General features: G+C 40.0%; 1 protein-coding gene across 5 annotated transcripts in view; it reads left to right on the top strand.

Annotated features, from left to right (window-relative positions):
• Positions 1-19,506, top strand: part of erc1b (ELKS/RAB6-interacting/CAST family member 1b) — an 850,092-nt gene that overhangs the window by 362,025 nt on the left and 468,561 nt on the right. For all 5 annotated transcript variants that reach the window (XM_060839426.1, XM_060839431.1, XM_060839427.1 and 2 more), the window contains one exon: positions 15,031-15,191. In XM_060839426.1, coding sequence (XP_060695409.1) covers positions 15,031-15,191 — 161 coding nt within the window. The remainder of the gene's footprint in view (positions 1-15,030; positions 15,192-19,506) is intronic.

The following is a 19,506-nucleotide window of genomic DNA, read 5'->3' as shown; positions in this document are numbered from 1 at the left end:
GTAAATACTTTGCATGCTTCTCTTTCTTTTATTCCATTATGCTACACAATGCCTGTGCGAAGCATGTTAATGAAAGTTTGCATGAGTGCAACAACTTTGGCCTTAAATGGTTCAAGGTATGGGAATTTTCTTTTCTAGTTCATTTGCATTATCTCCTGCTGTCTACTATTCCTATTCAGAGAAATCATTATTTGTCTGGTTTCTATTCTTTGTATGTCTGAACTACCTCAGAGAGAGTTCTGCATTTTATGTGTTACTCAATTATACGTAGAAACCAACTTAATATGACAATTATGACTGACATTATGGAATATCTGTTTCAATTGTGAGCGCAGTTGCACTGTAGCTAGGTGGGAGAGATTCCTAAATTGGACGATATTGGAAACATTAGCCCAATGTCCCAAGATTCTGAGAAGGTGCAGTGTTTAATATGCTGTGAAAGAGCAAGGATGACTGTGATATCCTCACCACTTGCACAGGCCTTCTAAGACTGGGATGTTACCCCACTTCACGATGACAAGATAATGTGCAGATCATTCTGCTATAACACACATTTTGTCAGCGCGAATTGGCAATAATGCAATTGACAAATGGAGAACTTTGTTTGGATAATGCAACTTTCTATTTAACAGGTATAATGATTTTCTGAAGCAGTTATCCATAGAGTGATTTTCTATTGCGCAAAGTTGCTGAGGAATAAAACTCAAATTATTGCAGAACAATCTGTATTGTGAGAATGTTTAACATCTTCCTGGGAATTTTGGCAGTTGCCATTTAAAATACTTTTGTTAGGACTTTTCATCAGATAAAACTGACTTAAAGAACGCATAACCTTTAAGAGACTAAGTTAATTGAACCTTGTAGACATTGATCAATCCTTACCTTGACCTGGCTAGATTCTTTGAGAGCTGGAGAATCAAATATGGTTATTTGGGCACTGGTTGGGCCTTCTCTTCACCATCAGAGAAGCATGACATTCCAGCCAATAGTTCGTGGTGATTACTTTATGGGCGTACAATGCTAATGCTGACCATGCGAATGAATGTAATTCTGTAACTTAGGTTTGGATTTGTGGCATGGGTTAACAGGACTTCAATTGCTGTATTAGCAGACTGTGTCCCAGAAATGAAGGGATTTTACTTAGTTTTTAAATTTTGGACACAGTAACAGAGCCTCAAGACAAGACTCTAACCCTGCCTACCTCCATCACCAACATCCTTCTCATGATTTCCAGCATCTTTCATCCCCACCTTGTAATATAGCCTGCGCCCAGAGTTGAATACAGGTGGGGGAAATCACAGATAAACATTCTGTTTTTAGAGTTTGACGTTTTGTCTGGTTAAGAAAACCATGTAGTGTGTGTCTATGCAATCTTCTTTAAATGTCACAGTTCTATAAAATCTGTCATTAAATTAAGGCTTGAATGAAATGTTTGGATTCTTGACAGTTTGGTTTAACGACTAGCTTCAGTTATTTTGTTGTGAACATAGAGTTATTTCCAAACAGCATTTCAGTGACCTGCATGCTTGCTTTTTGCAGTGCAAAAATGGTATAATGTCAGCAGTGGTTTTGTTGGTACACTTTGAGCTTAAAGCTCTGGGTTCAAGTTCCATGACAAGTGTTATGGGCCAGGCCAGACCCCCTCAAAACATTTCAAGAAAGTAGCATGGACTCTAATGTTGCTAGTTGTTTTCACAGGTATAAACTAGATATTCCAGGAATGATGCAGCTGGCCCAATCACTTAGTTTTAAACAGAACAGAATTTATTTGCAAGATTACAAAATGAAACGCAAACAAAAGATAATAGAATATAAAATAACTTAAGTTATCTGAAAACCCAACAGATTATCCCAACGTATTGATGCTGTTTCAACTACATGCAACAATTCCCATAAACCCCCCTTGTCAAAAAAGGAAAGTTCTTACACGAATGATGTCTTTTTTTTAGATTAGATTACTTAGTGTGGAAACAGGCCCTTCGGCCCAACAAGTCCACACCGACCCGCCGAAGCACAACCCACCCACACCCCAACATTTACCCCTTACCTAACACTACGGGCAGTTTAGCATGGCCAATTCACCTGCCCTGCGCATCTTTGGACTGTGGGAGGAAACCGGAGCACCCGGAGGAAACCCACGCAGACACGGGGAGAACGTGCAAACTCCACACAGTCAGTCGCCTGAGTCAGGAATTGAACCTGGGTCTCAGACGCTGTGAGGCAGCAGTGCTAACCACTGTGCCACCGTGCCGCCCAAGATGTCAGAGATAGATGAGAGAGAGCGAGAGAGGGAGATTCAGCATGGAAAACCTTCTTCCTCTAAGTTGTTTCTTTGACCAGCAGCCTCAAAACTGACTACTTGCTCTGAACAGCCAAACCACTAAAACCCAAACCAGACCAAATCAAGCCAGAGAAAAGCTGAGCTGGGCGAACTGGCCACTCTCCTTTCATTGTGCAAGTGTTTTTTTTAACCTGAAGGCTTTTTGCCTAAGGCAGTATCTGTTAGCTTTAATCAAATTGGCACTAAAACCCATGAAAACCAGACCTCCTGGAGTGTCTACATTTACAACCTCTCTGGAAAAAGAGCCAAGGACACCATAACCTTGTTAAAGGAGTGTCATCACCACACAAGACATTTAAGACAAAGGTTAAGGTTGAAAGATCTGTTTACTTCTGCATGAATGCTGCTATGTCAGCAGTGGTTTATTTCAGACAAAGTCTGTTATGGTCCTGAAGGAACCCATCAAATTTTGTGACGATTTATTCAGGGACCAGTTTTCTGTAGATCAGACTTAAGATCCCTTGTATTTGCTAAGAAAATAAAGGCATAGGAGACTGGTGATTTTGAACAAACAGATTAAACTTTTCTCTAGACACCCAGAAAACGAAGACCATCTCAAAATACAATATATGCTGTAACCTTCACAGTTACTTTGAGGTAAATTTGGGTTTGCAAACAAAGTGTGGTTCAACACCTCCAGAACACATCAAATAACAGAAATTGTAATTTTTCTTCATAAGTGACTTAGCCATTTTGACACTACATTCAGCATAACCATTTATGGGTGCCGTGCTCCAATCCAAATTTGGCTGCAAAGTGACTATAGTACTTACTTGGAAATTGTGACCCACTGTGTGAAGCAATCCCACATGTAAAGTAAGCATGTAAAGTTAAAGCAAAGGCCTTGGATACAGTGTGCTGACATGGATAGGGAACTGGTTCACAGAGGGGAAACCGAGTGTAGGAATCAGAGTCTTTTTTCTAACAGTAGGCAGTGACTAGTGGGGTACTGCAAGGATCAGTGCTTTGACCCCAGCTATTTGCAACATATACAAATGTGCTAGCTGAGGGGACTAAATGTAATACCATTAAGTTTGCAAACAACACAAAGCTGGGTGGGAGAGTAAATTGTGAGGAGGTTGAGGAGGATGCAGTGACACTTCATTGTAATTTGGATACGCTGAGTGGGAAAATTCATGGCAGATTAAGTATAATGTGAATAAATGAAATCAACTTTGGTGGCAAATACATGGCAGATTATGGGGAAAAAAAAGCGAAGAACTGCAGATGCTAGGGATCAATCCAGAGTTGGAATATAAATGGTGAGAAATCTTACTGCAATTGTACAAGGTGCAGGTGAATCTAAAGCTGGAGTACTATGAACAATTTTGGTTGCCTTAATAATGTTCATGAGGATGATCCCCAATATGAAGGGATTGTCTTATAAGCAAAAGCTAAACAGCTTGGAATTCTACTTACTGGAGTTCCAAAGAATGAGAGCTGATCTCATTCATATAGGATTCTTAATGGGCTTGGCAAGGTAATTGCTGAGTCGATGTTTCACCTCATGGGAGGATTGAGGACCAGAGGGCATTGTCTCAGAAGAAAAGGTTGCCACTGTAAGGGTGAGAAGACGAGAACTGAGTGTCTTTGGAACTCTGTGTTACCAAGAGCTGTGGGGGAAGAGTTGTTCTGTATGTTTAAGACTGAGGTAGATAGATTCTTAATCAAGGGTTATTGTAAAAGGGCAGGAAAATGAATGTGAAGAATGTCTGATCAGCCATGATTCTATTGAATGCCAAAGCAGGCTTAAGGAACTAAACTACGTCCTCTGGTTCCTATTTCTCATGGTCTTACGTTCTTAATTAAAGGGTTATAGCTTCAACCTTCAGATTGAGTAATGATATCTCTTAACTATTTTGTCCAAAATTTTTTTTGACTTTTACCAATCGTGAAACTTCATAGTTAAGAGCATACAGTGTTGTTTTTCCAGAATTTGCTGTCAACCAAAGTTATTGGTTGCTGGAGGGAAAAAAAATCTACTTTTGCCATTACAGAAACCTAAGTATCAAAATGATTGTTGTGTGATTAGCAATTTTTCTGTAAACTGATTTTATTGTAAATCAGATAGTTATAAGACGCCAACTTGCAAAGGAGGTACATAATTTACGGATGAAAAAGCAGATCTGTGCTGAAAAATATTCCTCGATTACTACAGTCTGACCCTGCTCCAGTCAATGTTCAAATATGACATTACAGTGCAGTATTGAGGTGGTCCTGCTTCACTGGTGGTACCATCACAAAATCAAGCCTCTATCTGCTCTGTGGATGTATAGTATATAGTACAGTAATTTATTATTTGTATTTATGAACATACTGAAAAATGTGCATAAGTCACTACAAACCAGCACCATTTAATTAATTAAATTATGGTGGAAATAAAAGACAGTTTAAGACAAATTTCATTTTCTGGTCACTCCATGGTTTTTGGTTTTATGAATTGGCTTCAGGACATCTCCTCTGAAGCTGCCCTGAAGGAAGAAGTGGATCTACAAAAATGCTACTGTTGAAGCCTCCCACCACCACCTCAAGGATACCACGTTTCTACCACCGAAACTGTTAGTAAACTCATCTCATCACCGCTAGTACAAATGAAAAGATTCCACCAAGTTGCCGATGTACAACAGTGAAATTGCCGAAATTCCAGCTGCCACTAAATCCTGAAGGCTATCAAAACTCCTGTAAGTGAGGCACTGTCCTTACTCCTAGGTGTGTGATATCCAACTCATGATGACATATTGAAGAAACTGCGGAATCCACCATGGCCACAAGAACTGATCTGCTGTTTTGTCCCCCTGTAAACTGACTCGTCCATCTCATCTGCAGAAAGAAGAAAAGATGAAATTGATACAAAAGATAAATTCAGAACTAAAAATTGAAAAGAAAGGATGTGGCCGGTCAGGCAAGAGAAAGTGAATGGGCCAGGAGCCAAACACTACTTAATTTGCCACCTCCGCCATGTTGTAAAAGATCTTGTACGAGACTATTGAATAAGCGCAAGGAATTGTTCAGGTGCTGTATCCATGAATTCCTCTTTGCTTTGGAGACTTGAACAAACTACATCATTCACCGCAAAGCAGTAGAGATTACTACCCGCAGTGCCTTTTCAGTGTCTTCCAAATCCGGCAGGGAACAAGGCAATTCAAAAGCAGCATTCTTACCCAAGTAAATTTGCCCAGTGTTGAGGTGCTAATCACTTAAAACCAATCTGCTGGACAGGCTAGGCCACTCATATGCTGATTCTAGACTTCCAAAATAATTTCTGTACTCAAACATTGGTCATAGTGGGAGACACTCATAAGACAGCAGAAAAAGTTTAGTTTTATTCTCTAAGTTTCCCTAGGAAGTTAAAAACACCTCTAAACTCATACAAGACTCTGGCTTGTGACTGACCAAGTAAAGAAAATTTTTCTGGAAAGGCACTGAACATACCAAGAATGTGCAGAGATGAAGTTGAGACATTGGAGGAAGTACGTGAACTTCCAGGCAATCAATTACACAATCTTTCATGCACCACCAACTCCAAATCACAGAGCCCATCAAACTGGAGTGGAACCAAGTCGTCATCAGTCCTAAATCCTGATCGAAGTTTATCCCTCAATCATCATTGCAAAACAACAGGTTATCTGGTTATTCTCACATTATTATTTCTGGGAATTTGCAGTGTGCATTTTGTTTGCTGGATTTCCTATATTACAGAATTGACTACACTTCAAGCAGTTGTTCATTCACTGAAAAATGCATTGTGACATCTGGTGGTTGTGGAAAGCAATTTATGAAATCAGATCCTTTCCTTTCCAGCAATCCCAAAAAACTGTAAATTCTGAAGTGCATTCTTCCATTCTCCATAGTAGCTATCTTGGTAGCCTCCCTAAATGAGATTATCATTTTGTATGAATAATTCTTTGGTGCTGACTTAAGGAATTGAGTTAAAGTTCATTAAACTGATCCAACTTGGATCTTTATAACCAATGGAGAGAGAATATTTTTAACCTATAAATTCCTGAATTCATTGCAGATTGTGTGAAAAGGATGGAATGGGATTAATCTTATAGCCCTTACAGAAAAATGGTTGAGTTGAATGGAATTGAATTGAATTTGTTGTCATGTGTGCCACGGCACAATGATAAGCTTTGTCTTGCAAGCAATGCAGGCAGATCACATAGTTAAGTAGCATAGATAAGTAAATAATAGACAAACAGCGACAAAACAAAAACATGGGTAAATGCTAAGTGTTTGAGAGTCCGTTCAGTATTCTAACAACAGTAGAGTAGAAACTATCTTGATGGTAGAGGTGGTAGAAAAGCATTGCCAGGGTGGGATGGATCTTTGAGAATGCTGGTGGCCTTTCCTTGACAGCGGGCCTGGTTGATGGATTCTATAGATAGGAGGTTGGCCTTTGTAATAGTTGGGCCTAGTTCACCACTTTCTGTAACCGTCTCCGATCTTGAATGGTACAGTTGCCATACCAGGTAGTGATACATCCAGATGGCGCATCTATAAAAGTTGGCAAGGGGATTCGCCGTCAAGCCAAATTTCATCAGCTGCATAAGGAAGAAGAGACATTGTTGGGCCTTTGTAACCAGTGCGTCCACAAGAAGAGTCCAAGAAAGTTTATTGTTGATAACCACTCCCTGGAACTTGACACTCTCCACTCGTTCCACTTCTGTGCTGTTAATGTGTAGGGGAACATGACTAACATCCCACCAAAAATCAATAATGGGTTCCTTGATGTGGCCAGCATTGAGAGCTACGTTGTTCTCCGTGCACCATTTTTCCAAGTCTTCCACCTCCCATCTATAGTCTGTTTCGTCATGATCTGAGATTCGATTGACTATGGTGGTGTCATCAGCGAACTTGTAAATGACATTAGTCTGGTATTTGGCGATGCAGTCATGGGTATACAATGAGTACAGTAGGAGGCTGAGTACCACCCCTGGGGACTCCAATGTTGAGTGTTAGTGAGGATGAAATATTGTTCCCAATCTTCACTGATTTTGGCCTGTGGGTGAGAAAGCTAAGGATCAAACTGCAGAAAGTGGGGCTCAGTCTGAGATCACTAAGTTTAGTAATTAGTCTCAAGGGGATAATAGTGCTGAAGGCTGAACTGTAGTCAGTGAGTAGGATTCTTACGTAGCTGTTCTTGAAGTCAAGATGTTCTAAGGAGAAGTGAAGGACAAGTGATATGGCATCTGACATGGATCTTTCCACTAATAGGCAAATTGAAGTGGGTCGAGAGTAATGTGGAGGCTGGAGTTGATTAATGCTTTGATCAGCCTTTCAAAGCACTTCATGACCAATGAAGTTAGGGCCACTGTGTGGTAGTCATTGAGACATGCTGTACAAGCCGCCTTAGGCACAAGGATTATGTTAGCTGTCTTAAAACAGGCAGGGACAGTGGCCTGCTACAGGAAGAGGTTGAAGATGTCCAAGAAGACCTCTGCCAGTTGATCTGCACATGCTGTGAGTGCACGGCCTGGTACTCCGTCTGGTCGTGTCGCTTTCCTTGGATTCACAGGAAGAAAAAAATGATCTGACCTCTGATGCAGTGACTGTTGGGATAGGTTCATTGGGACCTTTTGGAATAGGTGTTCCCTCTCCGCCGAAGTTCTGCTCAAAGTGAGCATAGAAGGCGTTGAGACAGCTATCACCTGCTTTCTTGCACTGTCTCTTTTTAGAACCTGTGATGTCATTCAGTCCTTGCCATAGTCACCGGGTGTCTGTCTGGGTCTCTAGTTTGGATCAGTATTGGTCCTTGTCTGTCGTAATGGCTCTGTGAAGGTCATACTTGGATTCCTTATATCTCAGTGGGTCTCCTGATCTGAACGCTTCACGCCTGGTTTTTAGCAGGTTCTGTATGTCCTGATTCATCCAGGATTTCCTGTTGGGGATTGACTTCCTCAGTATGTAGTCCTCCACACACTTGCTGATAAGGTCTCTGACAGTGGTGGCATACTCGTCGAAAGGTACCTACGGACTGTTTGAACATGGCCCAATCAGCCGATTCCAGACAGCACCAGAGTTGATCCTCTGCCCTCTCCGATCAGCACTGGACCTGTATCTGCGAGGGGATCGCTTGCTTGAGCTTTTGCCTATGAGTCTGGAGAATAAACACGGCATTGTGGTCGGAGTTCCTGAAATGAGGGCGGAGGTTGGAGTGGTAGGCATATTTCACAGTGGTGTAGCAGTGGTCTGGTGGGCAAGTAATGTTGTGGTGGTACTTGGGCAACACCTTCCTTAGATTGAAGTTGCCAGTTGCAATAAACAGGGCCTTGGGGTGTTCCGTCTCCAGAGTGTTAGTGGAAGAGTACAGCACACCCTGAGCTTCCTCAACCGTTGCTTGTGGTGGTTTATACGTAGCAGTCAGTATAGCAGCGGTAAATTCCCATCGTAGATAGAAGGGGTGGATTTGATTGTGAGGAATTCAAGGTTTGGGGAGCAATGTCTGTGCACCACAATGTTACCAGGAAATCAAAGCTGGTAGCTGAATATTCAGTGATATGTGACTTTTGAAAGGCTGAATAGGAAGAAAAGGGTGATGGAATAGCATTGTTAGTATAAGATGGAATAAATATGATAGCAAGAAATGATTTCAGATCAGATAATGTAGAATCAATATTTGTGAAGTGAGAAATAACAAGGGAAAGAAATCTCCAATGTGAGTCGTCTATAGGCCCCTGATCTTTAACTACACGGTCAGGTTGAAAATAAATCAGGAACTAATGAGGACGTGTTAAAAAATACTTCATTAATCATGGGTGACTTTAATCTTTGTAGAGATTGGAATAGTCAGATTGGCTGAAGGAGTCATGAGGAAGAATCCATAGTGTGTCGTTGGGATAGTTTCCTGGAACAATATTTTATGGATTCAACCGTGGATCTGGTGATGTGTAATGAAGCAGATTTAATAAATGATGCCAGACTGAAATAGTCCTGAGGAAACCATGACCATCATATGATAGAAGTTAGCTTTCAGTTTAAGACTAAGGAGCTTTGGTCTGAAGAAACTGAGCTAAGCTTAAGTAGGATAATAACAAAGTAATGACGGAAGAGCTGGCTGGACTGGACTGGGGAGCAGAAAAGATGTTTGAGGAAAAATGGCAGACAGTTCAGAAAATAGTTCATTCCTCAAACAAATATATATCCCAGTGAGAAAGAAGCAATTTAGGAGGGAAATGATCCAATATGGTTCACCAGAGAGGTTAAGGTTAGTATCAAATTGAAATGGAAAACATACAATGCGGCAAAGGTTAGTGGTAAGCCAGAGGATTGGGCAAGTTTTAAAAGCAAAAAAAGCAACCAAAAAGAAAAGCCACAGGTGTAGTAAGTGCACTGATAACAATCTTTCCAGAATCCTTAGATTCCCTAGAAGTCCAAGCATATTGGAAAACTGCAAATGTAATACCTTTATGTAAAAAGAGAAAGAAATACAAAAACAGGCTAGATGGCTTAATATCTGCATGTATGAAAATGTTAATAGTCCATTAGAGAGGATGTAATACCACAGCATTTAGAAATACATAATATCATGCAGCAGAGTCAGCATGGCTTCACGAAGGGGGAATCATGTCTGACAAATTTATTGGAATTTGGATAAGTACATGAATAGGGAATGTTTGGAGAGATGTGGGCCAGAGCAGGCAGGTGGGACCAGTTCAGTTTGGGATTATATTTGCGTGGACTGTGGACAGAATGCTTTGTTTATGTGCTGTATGACTTTATAACAAATAGGAGAGATAAAGGAGACATAGTGGATGGAATATATTTGGATTTTCAGAAAGCATTTGATAAGGTGCCACATAGTAGGCTACATAATATGATAAAAAGCCCATGTTGGGGTACCATGTTAACATGGATGGAGGATTAGCTAACTAATAGAAGACAGAGTTGGGATAGGGGAGCACTTTCACAAGGGCAACCTGTAATGAGTGGAGTACAACAGGGATCAGTGCTGGGGCTGCAATTATTTACAGTACATATTAAAAACTTAGATACGGCAAGTGAATGTCAACAGGAGAAAGTGAGGACTGCAGATGCTGGAGATCAGAGCTGAAAATGTGTTGCTGGAAAAGCGCAGCAGGTCAGGCAGCATCCAAGGAGCAGGAGCATCGATGTTTTGGGCATTCCTGAAGAAGGGCTTATGCCCGAAGTGTCGATTCTCCTGCTCCTTGGATGCTGCCTGACCTGCTCCGCTTTTCCCGCAACACATTTTCAGAAGTGAATGTCAATAGCCAAGTTTGTGGGTGGCACAAAAGTAAATGGGAAGGCAAGTGGTGGGTTGACAAAACAAATCACAGGACGTTATGCACAGGTTAAGGGTATAGGCAGAACTTGACAGATGGAAAATAATATGAAAATATCTAAAGCTATGCCCTTTGGCAGGAAGAATTGAAGAGCTAAATATTATTTAAATGGAGAAGGACTGGAGATAGCTACACCACAGTTGAATTTTGAAGTCTTTTTGCATTATCTCTAACAAATAAATTAAGCAGCTCATAAGAAAGGCAAATGGAATGTTGGCCTGTATTTCAAAGGAAATGGAGTACAAAAATCTATAAAACTAAAGCTGCTTTTTCCTATTACCCTCATAAATTCAAACCTGATAGAAAATGAGAGTGTGAAAGGGATGTACTAAGATCTTGCCCTCAGATCAGGAAGAAAAGTACCGAAGGTGGACATGAAATTTGGAAGCTGAGTAGGAGCAATTCAGCTCTAATGAAGAGTCATCTAAACTCAACGTAAGCTTGCTCGCTCTCCGTGGATGCTGTTTGACCTAATGTGATTTCCAGCATTTTTTGTTTTCTGTCAAAATTGGAACCGGAGATATTTCCAAAATAACAAGGTAGGACACACTTTTTCAGAGTGTTAGAAAGTGAGAAACAACCCATGGAAATTATTGGAATTCATAAGACTGAGTCCGAAATGGAATCTTGGAAGGAAAACGCCACAGATCAGATTGTAGTTTTAGCTACAGCTAAGATGCCAGAGGTAAATACTGTTGTGAGTATAGAAGTACACCGTGTAGATGAAAGATGTGAAGGGCCTTTAACTAAAGGGGAAATAACCCGTTTATGATTTTGATTACCCTCCAAAGTGGTTCAATGAAAGCCAACATATTGGTACAAGGGAGAATGGAGAGTACAGCCCATTTCATTCTTTCTTCAAAGTCTTATTGGAATGTGACTTGTCTGGACTCGTGGTCGTTGGGGTAATTACACTATGGATGAAGTTGATTTACTTTTGCGAAATAATTTTGGCAAGAGTGGAAGTAATAGCTTTATCTATAATTGTGAAAAGTTCAGTTGAGGTTGAAATGACAGACAGTTGAGGAGCAAGTTCTGGGTATTTTACTGTCACATGTCATGGCCAAACAGTCAACTACAACAAGAACAGAAATTGCTGGAAAAACTCAGCAGGCTAAGCAGCATCTGTGGAGAGAAGGCAGAGTTGGCGTTGCTGGTCATGTGACCCTTCAGACTTGATGGTAGCTCAGAAAAAAATTGCTTTTTATGCAGGAGTAAGGTGCGAAATATTGGGAGTAGCACTTGAAATTCCTCTGCAGGGGCAAGTAAGAATATGAAAAACAGGTATTTTGCATGACCAGGACTTTGTAAAGATGTAGTGCAGTTTTGTAAAATATGTCATACTTGCTAGATGGTTGGAAAAAACTCGATGTGTAATTAAGCCGGCCCCTTTGATATTCATTCTGGTTTTTGAAAAAGCATTTAGTTGAGTGTTAGTAGATTGTTTGAGGACTGTTACCAAAAATAAAAGTATGACATGTCTACCCGCACAATTATGGATATGACAAACCAATTCTCAGGAGTTATTCCTTTAAGGGCAATTACAACTAGGGTAGTAGTGGAAGAGTTAGCAGTTTATTTTTTAACTCATTTTAGACTATCAATTGAGATACATTTTGATCAGGGTTCTAACTTGATGTCTAAAGTTTTCCAGGAAATGAGTAGCAGTTTGGATATGAAACAATTGAACTCAACTGTGTATCATTTGCAAACAGAGGGATATTTGAGGAGTTGAAGAGCGTGGTGTTGGAAAAACAGCTGATCAGGCAGCATCCGAGGAGCAGGAGAATCGATGTTTCAGGCATAAGCCCTTAAGTAGAAATGAGGCTTGTGGCCCATGGGGGCAGAGAGATAAACGGGAGGAGGTGGGGCTGGGTGGAAGGTAGCTGAGGGTGTGATAGGTAGTTGAAGGTGGGGGTGAAAGTGATATGTTGGAGAGGAGGGTGAAGCAGATAGGGGAGAAGGAAGATGGACAGGTAGGACTGTTCAACAGGGTGGTGCCGAGTTGGAAGGTTGGGACTGGGAGACAGTGTGGGTGAGGAAATGGGGAAACTAGTGAAATCCACAATGATGCCATGTGGTTGGAGGGTCCGAAGGCAGAAGATGAGGCATTTTTCCTCGAGGCATTGGGTGGTTAGGGTTTGGCGATGGAGGATGTCCAGGACCTGCATGTCCTTCGCAAAGTTGTGGGGGGGTGTTAAAATGTTCAGCCACAGGGCGGTAGGGTTGACCAGTGCATGTGTCACAGAGATGTTCTGTGAAATGGTATGCAAGTTGGTGTCTTGTCTCCTCAATGTAGAGGAGACCACATTGGGTGCAACAGATGCAGTAGATGACGTGTGGAAGTACAGGTAAATTCCTATTGGATTATAAGGATTCTTCGGGGCCTTGGACGGAGGTGAGGGGAGAGGTGCGGGCACAGATTTTACACTTCTTGCGATGGCTGGAGAAGATGGGTTGGTGGGGGGCGTGGACCTGTCAACGGAGTCGCGGAGTGAATGGTCTCTCTAAAATGCAGATAGGAGTGGAGAGGGAAATATATCTGTGGTGGTGGGGTCTGTAAGTGGCAGAAATGGCGGAGAATGATGCGGTGTATCCGGAGGTTGGTGGGCGGAAGGTGAGGACCAGAAGGATGCTGCCCTTGTTGTGATTGGAGGAGTGGGGTTCAAGGGCAGAGGTGCAGGAAATGGATGAGGTGCGCTGAAGGGCATTGTCAACCACATGGGAAGGGAAATTCCGGTCTTTGAAGAAAGAGACCATCTGGTCCCTTGAACCTCATTCCTGCAATTGCAACAAGGACAGAAACTCCCGGTCCTAAAAAAGGTATTATCACAGGGAAGTGGAAATAGAAGGACAAGTATGTCAGGTGGTAAGAGTAATGGAAGTTGTTGGAGATAATGTGAGTGAAGTAGAGGGAAAGGTAGATGAATTTCGGAGGGAACCTCCAACAATTCAGGCACAGAAACACTGGGATAGTTAGACATAGTCATTTTATGTTTAAAGAGAGGAAAACGGGAGGATAGTATGAAACTATTGGGGAAGTATGAAATAATCTGGCCACCTGACTAAAATAAATTAGTCAAGTTTGCTGTGGTTATAAAAGAGGTAGGAAAAATAAAACAACCTTATCAGTTGTGCCCAGAAAAGCAAACTAAAGTGAGATTCAGCGCATGCTGGAAGACCATTTGATTTAAACTAATCAAAGCAGCTGGAGTTTACCAATAGTAATCCAAACTGGATGGATCAACTAATCTTTGTGTAGATTGTACAAAGGTGAATGCATGCATCACGCAAAAAATAAATTTCTGGATGCACAGCAGATGAAAAAAAATCATTTTCATGCGAAATGTCCATATGTTAAAATAAAAGCAAAATAATGTAGTTGCTGGAAATTTGAAACAAAAACAGAAAATGCTGGAGAAATCCAGCAAGTCTGGCAGCATCTGTGCAGAGAGAGAAACAGAGTAAATGTTTTGAGTCCAAAGATGATTTGACAATTGAAACTGGAATACATGTTGAAAAGCTGAATAATCAGTGTGCAGAAACGTACAAAATAGGAGCAGGAGTCGTCTATTTAGCCTTTCAAACCTGCTTCGCCATCCACTTTTATAACTGATCATTATTAATCATTATACCTCCTTATTCTGTTCCCACTTTCTCCCCATACCATTTGATCGTTTTAGCCCTACGGACTTTGTCTCACTGCTTTTTGAAAACAATTAATGTTTTGGCTTTAACTCCTTTCCGTGGCAGAGAATTTTACAGGCTCAACACTCTCCATGTGAAGAAATTTCTCCTCATTGCAGTGTTCAGATGCCTATGCCATATTCTAAACTGTTACCCCTGGTTCTGGACTCCCTAGTCATCAAGAACATCCTTCCTGCATTTATCTTTTTAAAATGGCCTTATAAAAGGCCAACTCTTGAATCCATTTCATTATTTTAAATGTATACCTTGACAATTAGTGTAAGCAAACGCAATAGTCATAATCCTATTTTCACTCAATGTCCACTCCCATGTTCTCTAAACAATAAATGATATAATGATCAGGAGTGAGAGCTTGAACTGAATTCATTTTTTATTTGATACATGTATGCTAGGCTTTGTCATCCATTATTATATTTTAGAGGCATTTGCATTTTAGGGTTTAAACGTAAAGCAGTTGTTGTCTGCAAAGCTGAACAATATATCATGTTTTCATTTACAAATTAAGCCTTTGTGAAGACTTGCAGAAGGTTTTATATTTGTATGATGACAATATCATCTCTTATATTAGTACTGTAAATGATCCAGTATGTTGTTAAGTGACCTTCAAAGCAATATTTGTTTAAAAGCAATGTTAAACTTTACTGTATTTAAATATACATGAAATATTTGGTTTTGTAGGTTCAAGAGTTAATGGCAGCTATGGAAAAAGTAAAATTAGAACTGGAGCTGATGAATGCCAAGCTATCCTCTACCCAGCAGTCCCTTGCAGAAAAGGAAGCCCATCTCAGTAACCTGCGTGCTGAGAGGAGGAAACACCTAGAGGAAGTGCTTGAAATGAAGTAAGGGCAATCTTTACAATTCAGTATTGTATTTATGAAACAGAATCTCTTCTCTCGCTCGCATGCTCTTTCTCTCTCTCTTTCTTTCTTTTCTCTCTCTCTCTCTCTCTCTCTCTCTTCCCCACCCCCCCAAACTTGGTTGTTTGTGTTTGCTTTCCTATATCACTTTTCATTTCTTTTCCACTTCAAAGCAGTTGTAAGTAGCTGTAATACGAATTATGAGGTGTTAGTCTGCATTTCAACAAATATTGCATGATAGGGCATAGCTTCACACCCAAACTTCTTAAATTGGTAATTTTTGGCTGTGGCAACAGGTAAATGTTGAGAGCAAATTAATGTTTCCCTGGAAGGACTAGTTCATTGCATGACGACTTTGTCGTACACATTCGCAGAAGAGTAACTCTCTTGATTAGGAATCAGCGCAGATGGATCTATACCAACAAAAAGTTTAGTTAGTTTTATCTGAGAAAGCGTCATGTTTGTACTGACATTCTATTTAATGGCTGCTTGAACAAACACCTTTAAGATTTGTGTTCTTCAATGCATGCTGGAATAGCAAGAGAATGATAAATGGAAATAATATATTCTATTGTTTATAAAAGCAAGTTATCAGAGAGGTTTTGCATGCATGTTCTGCTTCTTTGACTCTACCTGCGAAGAAAATATTTCTCTAAGTAATTGGTATGTTCTTAATTATGTGATTGATATATTCTTGGTTGTGTGATTTCTCCAGACTTTGCTGACTCTACGTTCTATAAAACTGGTCAAGTACAGCCACCAATTTATAATATAGATTGTACATTTCTGTCACACTTGTGCTTTGCTATAGACTGAAGTTGAGAAGAAGTAGAAAGAATGATGGTAAATTATACTTGTTAACAGAATTGCTGATTTTTATGTTATTTAGAACTAACATATTCTAGAGCATATGTATCAGAAAGAATTGTGTTTCCGTTTTGAAGAAGTTCAGTTTCATATTTTAACTTTCATTTAATGAGACTCTGTTGAAGAGAAAAGACTGTGGCAAGGGCATCGGCCAAAAAGACAGACACCTGAATCCACATTCTCCAAACGTAATGTACTTGATTTTCTGAAAGAATTTAATTATTGAAGATGGGTTCCATCCTGAATCTTCTCACCTCGTTAAAAGGCCCCATACCTTGCTGTTATTAACAGGGCATGAGAGAACCCGACTGACAATCAACTAAATCGTAGGGCCTCCGAATAATATGACTGTATCTGCTGAGCATTTCTGCAGCTCAAATAATTTCATGAGAAGACATACTAAAGGTGAAGTTTCTGTTTAAAAAATGTTCTAGCGCTTAGTGTCAACTTTAACAAACTATCTGTGCCCATTACTTATTCAGAATAAAACTGTCAAATCCGATTAGATACCTAGACTGCATGTGAAAACCTGGCATTCCAGTTGCTGTGCCCTTCTCTCTTCCAAACACCAGTACCTGGGAGACCAGAATAGTTTACAAATCTGCTGACCTGATGTTAGTGAACAAGATCTGCTATTTCTTGCACAGATATGTTGAGTTCCACAAACAATGACGCATCAATGTACAAGGTATATCTGTATTATTGATCCAATAAGATCAATATAATTAACTTTGAAAGGACCATGTCAAGAAACAGTTCAAAATTATACAAATTGAAAATATATTTCATTGGTGCCAATTATTTTCATTTGTACTGTAAGGCTGTCATAGTGGTACTGTGCAGGCGTAGTTACACTGTTGTCATTGGAATCCATGAAAATCCAAGTCAATGTGATGCAGAAAAATGCAAAAATAGGATTTATTGTTTGTAGAAGGATAGACTGCTGATAAAGGATGTTGTTATCTTTGCTCTGGTTATACAGTAATGCTGTTGAAATCATGGGAGAGATACAAAAAAGTTTTGCAAATGTGATTGTATTTCATATAATAAACTAAATTATTTAGTAATCTCAGCAGTAAATAATCATGATGTCAAATTTTGACAAAATTATATTGCTTGACTCAGCCTTTATTGACTCTAAGCCAAAGGAAATAGTAATTGATCGATGATATGAACTGAGCCATACTTTTCTGAAGTTAACACTAACTGTAGCAGCCAATAATCTATCACCTAATGATTGAAATAACATCATTGCAAAATGTTAGCATCTGAATTTTGTTTTTTGGGCGGAGAAATTTAATGTTCAGCTTATTTAACAAAGTAGTGTTTTGGGTTACATTTTTTGACCTTACTTGTATTGGAGGCTTGTTCCGAGACTCTGCCAATTCTCCCACATACGAGGTGAAAAACAGCACCTGTTTTAAATCTCTTTGGTTGTGTTTTGCCTTGTGGGAGGAGCTATCTGGGAGTTTTCTTAAGAAACTATCTAGAATCCAATTTCCCCAAGGTTCAATAGATTATTGACATCACACCACTGATTTTTTTTTCATCAGTAACTGTAGCTCTGTCTTCTGTAAAATGTGGAGGTACCGGTGTTGGACTGGGGTTGACAAAGTTAAAAATCACGTAACACCAGGTTTAATATGGTTTAAAACTGAATCTTAGTTGCAGATACAAATTCGTGAACCGACCCCAATCCCCTGCATTGCAAGGCCTATAAAGCTGTTAAATTTGACTCCATTTGAAAGGAAAGAGCAGAAACTCATTAATGAAATGTTACAATCATAAATGCAGACACAATTTGAACTTATTGCATTCTGTCTAGTTCTGAAAAGACTGTGTTGCGTTTTCTAAATTTCTGTTTGTGAATCAATTCAAAAGTGATGCACAGTAATCCCCTAACAGTCAAACCAGGAGTATTATTTAGTCACACACTGAATAATGTTACAGGGATGTTTTAATAACATCTTTGAACAGCTCGAGTAAAAGTATAGATGATGGTGACAAGATAATTGATCTCTACAAGAGCGAAGGGATCAGCTCCAGACCTGTCTGCAGTGTTATGGGTCATAAGCAGCTCCAGCTTGCTCTACTTGGTATCCGTTACAGGCACAACACTAACTGGTGTGATCCTTAATTTCAGGACTCCTATTTAATCAGAAAAACACTACTCTTGCTTTCCTTAGATTAGATTCAATTCTTTGTTTTTCTGATTTCTTTAAACATACTGCCATCTTGAACTATCACTTGATTTCTGTATGCTTAACATGTTGTTAGAACAGTTGCAGTGTCCTTGATGCTTTTAGGCCATCCTTTCATCATTACTTTGTGCAGTAGTTGGAAAGTCACATCTAGTTTTAGTTTGCTTCATCGGAGCAAGATCTTTCGGATTTGGTGTCTCTGCAGGATTGACGACTACCAGAGCATGTCAACCAGTTGCTTCATGTTGAGTCCTGAAGATTTTGCATTTTGCCTTGACATCCTCAGCTTTCTTTGGAGGGGATGCTGCTTTTGAAAGCATACCAACAATATAAGTCTATTTGCCTTGGTTATAAAGTATGTCCAGATGGCATCTCAGCACATGAAGTAAGTTTTTTTTGCAGGCACTTTGCAGTACATAGCAGATTCAGGAAGGTGCCTTGAAGAGATTTGTCGTCAGACTCCACTGTCACTTTCTTTCCCAAACTAGTATCAGGTAAAATGCTCATAAGTAAAAACAATAGCCAAGTGCTCTTTCTTAATCTGACTGTTGCACCAGTTGTATAATGCCCTGAATGCAAACGCAACTTCTTGTCCTTTTTGCATAAAGGCTGCTCCAAATATTGTCTCTGTGACATCACTGCATCTAACTTAATTACCGGCATCATAGTATCTCAGAACAAGATTGTTTTTGTTAGTTGTTTAAGTGTACTGAATGCTATTCTTTTTTCTGTATCCAAATTCACTGCAACTAACAAGACCATCTCTGAAGATGGAAAACAATAGAAGGATCTGAGCTCAGTAAAACATTTTCCCTGCTCAACTCACCTGCTGTTGTGACACTAATTCATATCTGAATTACCTCTAATTCAATTATTCCAGTACTCTTTTGACTAGCCTCGGACCTTCAAATCAACTTGGGTGAAGCTACAACATAGGTCCACAGTCCTACCTAATCGTAGAGCTACATTCTCATTAGAGAGAAAGATGACTGGTGCTGATTTAGCCTGAGGATCACCACACCTCAGGCGAGGAGAGAGGTCGAGAATGGAAATAATATAACGTAGACATTACCAATGCATCCACTGGTGCTTAGTTTGTGTTCTGACAGGACCAAATGTCTCCTTATTAGTGTTAGTCTGAACATGAGCACAAAGCTAAATTCAAAAGGTGAGGTGGAAGGGACTGCCTGTGATATCAAGGGTTCTCAACCCATTTGAAGTTAATAGCA

Source organism: Hemiscyllium ocellatum, chromosome 19, assembly GCF_020745735.1.
Source record: "Hemiscyllium ocellatum isolate sHemOce1 chromosome 19, sHemOce1.pat.X.cur, whole genome shotgun sequence".
In the NCBI taxonomy this organism is placed as follows: domain Eukaryota; kingdom Metazoa; phylum Chordata; class Chondrichthyes; order Orectolobiformes; family Hemiscylliidae; genus Hemiscyllium; species Hemiscyllium ocellatum.
The sequence above is the reverse complement of the archived record's forward strand: the minus strand, read 5'-3'. Positions and strand labels throughout refer to the sequence as shown.